This window comes from Aplysia californica, unplaced genomic scaffold (genome assembly GCF_000002075.1).
Source record: "Aplysia californica isolate F4 #8 unplaced genomic scaffold, AplCal3.0 scaffold00539, whole genome shotgun sequence".
Taxonomy (NCBI): domain Eukaryota; kingdom Metazoa; phylum Mollusca; class Gastropoda; order Aplysiida; family Aplysiidae; genus Aplysia; species Aplysia californica.
The window spans coordinates 293,458-296,289 of NW_004797809.1; the positions used below are offsets into that span (position 1 = coordinate 293,458).

Below are 2,832 nucleotides of genomic sequence, written 5' to 3' on the forward strand. Positions count from 1 at the left end.
ATGTGTGTGTATATGCAGCATAAAATATATTAATGTTTCATTTTGCAGTTTTGTAGTTTTAATTTTTTTATTTTAATTTTATTTTGGAGTTATGTTCGACAGGAGGGAGGCCGAGGGGTGCTGGGGGAGGGGGTGGATGCCTGTAAGTTTGTTTATTTGTGTGTTCGTTTCTTAAATTGCTCTTCACGTCTCTACGTCTCAGGAAGCACGAGCCCCTGAAGAACCTCCAAGACTTTGGAGAAGGTACAGGCCTGTGGGCCTCTGGCGATGTGGTCAACTTTCTGGACAACCCCGATGAAGAGAGAGGATTCATGGTCAGCATCCTGACCAACTCGGACCCCAAACTATATAAGGTAAGACTGCAGACTGCAGGCCTTTGGATATGTACAATCATGTGCAGACAGAAAGGGACAGGGACACACATGCTCAAATACACACAGGCGCGCACGCACGCACGCACGCACGCACGCACGCACGCACGCACGCACACAGACACACACACACACACACACTGTTTTTCTGTAAGTCTCAAAAGGAAGGGCAAGGATTCCTTAGCCAGAAGGTCGACCCACTTGTTTTCTCAGATGCCTACTTAGCAACGTTGCCATGGAAACATATCACGCTTTGACTGTTCAGTCAAGGAGTGAATCTTCAACTGTTATTGTCAAACGTTTTGGGAGTCGACACTTTGGTTTAACAGGTTAATTTTGAAAGTGTATTTTTGTGTGGTGTATACGGAGCAGATGGTAATAACATTAATATGTGCAGGGTGACTGCTGCGCGTACTCTGGTGGGTCGTGCCTTTGATTTATTTGTGTTTAGAGTGTGGTTTTGTCGATGTATATTGTGCGCAATCCCGTTCGCAGATTGAATCCGCTTATGCGCAATAAATTCTTTAAAATCTTTGGTAGAAGACAAGACGAATTTTGCCTCCTTGATACAGACCACAAGACGTGGGCACAGTGTGGCTTGTAGGTGTTTCGGTTCTCCAATGGAAGTGCCGAGTCCTTGAGGGCATTTGAAATGTTTTGGGGTTTTTAGAATATTTTTTTCCAAGCCCCGTCTCCACGAGATTTAAATCTGCAGTCCACTAGGAAAGAAATAATTTTATAAACATTTTACAATCGACAGCTGGCTACTGCCTTCATGTTGGCCCACCCGTATGGAATCCCTCGCATATTGAGCAGCTACCATTTCGACGTAACATCGAGAGAACATGGTCCACCCCAGAATGCAGACATGAGCATCAAGCACGTTGTTGTTAATGGCATGAACTGTAGCAATGGGTGGATCTGTGAACACAGGTGAGTGTCACTGTGGTGACTGCCGTTGGCTGATAAAACGCATTTTTCTTATTCAGGCATTTGCTAGCATAACCATTTAAAAAAGGACGTTCTTCTAAAATGTTGCTTCTAATTTACTCAAAACTAGTCACAGTTTCACTTTTTTTTTCCTGTAAGAAGGGTAACTAATCAGGACCTAAAAAAATCAACAAACAGACAAGAAAAAACTGTAACAAAACCAACAAAAACCCTTACACCAAAATAAAATGTTTCAAGCCCAATATCTTCACACATTCACAAAGCACAGCAACACGTCCAAGTGTTGGTCAAATCGACACGGCATAACATCTGACTGTCTTTCTTTCACAGATGGAGTGAGATCTACAACATGGTAGCCTTCCGTAACATGGCAGCCGGTAAAGGGATGAGCAACTGGTGGTCAAACGCCAATTATCAGATCGCCTTCTCCAGGGGAGACCGCGCCTTTATCGCCTTCAATCTGGAAGATACTGATCTGGATCAGACCTTGACGGCAAGTCAATAAATGTTTTGAAAATTTATTATGTTTCGATTTAGAAAAGCTCTTTGCTTTTGACAGAGAACAGATTCAGGGAAATTGCAATGCATCAAAAATAAGTGTTCCCACTTTTAGAATAATACAACGCGAGGCAACGCGACGCAAGGCCACGCAACGCAATGTAATACAATACAATGCATACAATACAACACAATACAATGTACTGTAATGTACGGGAATCTCTGTATTAAACTGTACTGAAATGTAATGTACTGCATCGAAATGTAATGTAATGTAATATAATAAACTGTAATATTATATAATGCAATGAGCGATACTTCAATACAATATCACCCACAAATAGCCGTATCACGCACACTGTTATAATAGTCATCATCGATATCGATGGGTCACCGAAGAATAATTGATTTATATATTTATTTTCGCCTCAGACCGGTTTGGCAGCTGGTACGTATTGTGACGTCATATCGGGTTACCTGGAAAACGACAAATGTACCGGCAAGTCGGTAACGGTCAACGCTGATGGCACAGCAAGAATTCAAGTCTGCGCAAAATGCGAACAGCAGATGCTCGCCATACACGTCGGTTAGTTGAGATCATCATCATCATCATCATCATCATCATCATCATCATCATCATCATCATCATCATCATCATCATCGTTAGTCTTCCCCTCGGAGTTCGCCTGTTCCTCTTATCCATACTCACATCCTTCCCTCCATTCCCTAGTGGCGTCGGTGGCCTGGTGATTAATAGGCTACCGGACCCGTAATCGTGAGTTTCCGGGTTCGGAGATCGAGCCTCAGTTCGGTCCGACGTTATGTCCTTGGGAAAGGCACTTTATATGAATTTCCCATTTGGCTCGGTCTTTTCGGAAATGGATGTTCAAGTCGGAGGTGCTACCTCTTAAATAATAATAATAATAGATAGCATTTTTATAGCGCATATCCCCGCTCAACAGCAGGCTCTATGCGCTTTACACTATATTATTACCCCAGCAGACCATAGAAC

The 2,832-nt window shown here is 42.8% G+C and overlaps 1 protein-coding gene across 1 annotated transcript in view; it reads left to right on the forward strand.

The window, feature by feature from the left end:
* The window catches only part of LOC106012870 (alpha-amylase), a gene marked incomplete at its 3' end in the record, with an annotated part of 12,342 nt that extends 9,935 nt beyond the window's left edge, over positions 1 to 2,407 (forward strand). Inside the window, 4 exon segments of the mRNA XM_013087064.2 lie at positions 203 to 353; positions 1,132 to 1,304; positions 1,653 to 1,815; positions 2,253 to 2,407. Coding sequence (XP_012942518.1) covers positions 203 to 353; positions 1,132 to 1,304; positions 1,653 to 1,815; positions 2,253 to 2,407 — 642 coding nt within the window.
* Between the last annotated feature and the right edge of the window lie 425 nt (positions 2,408 to 2,832).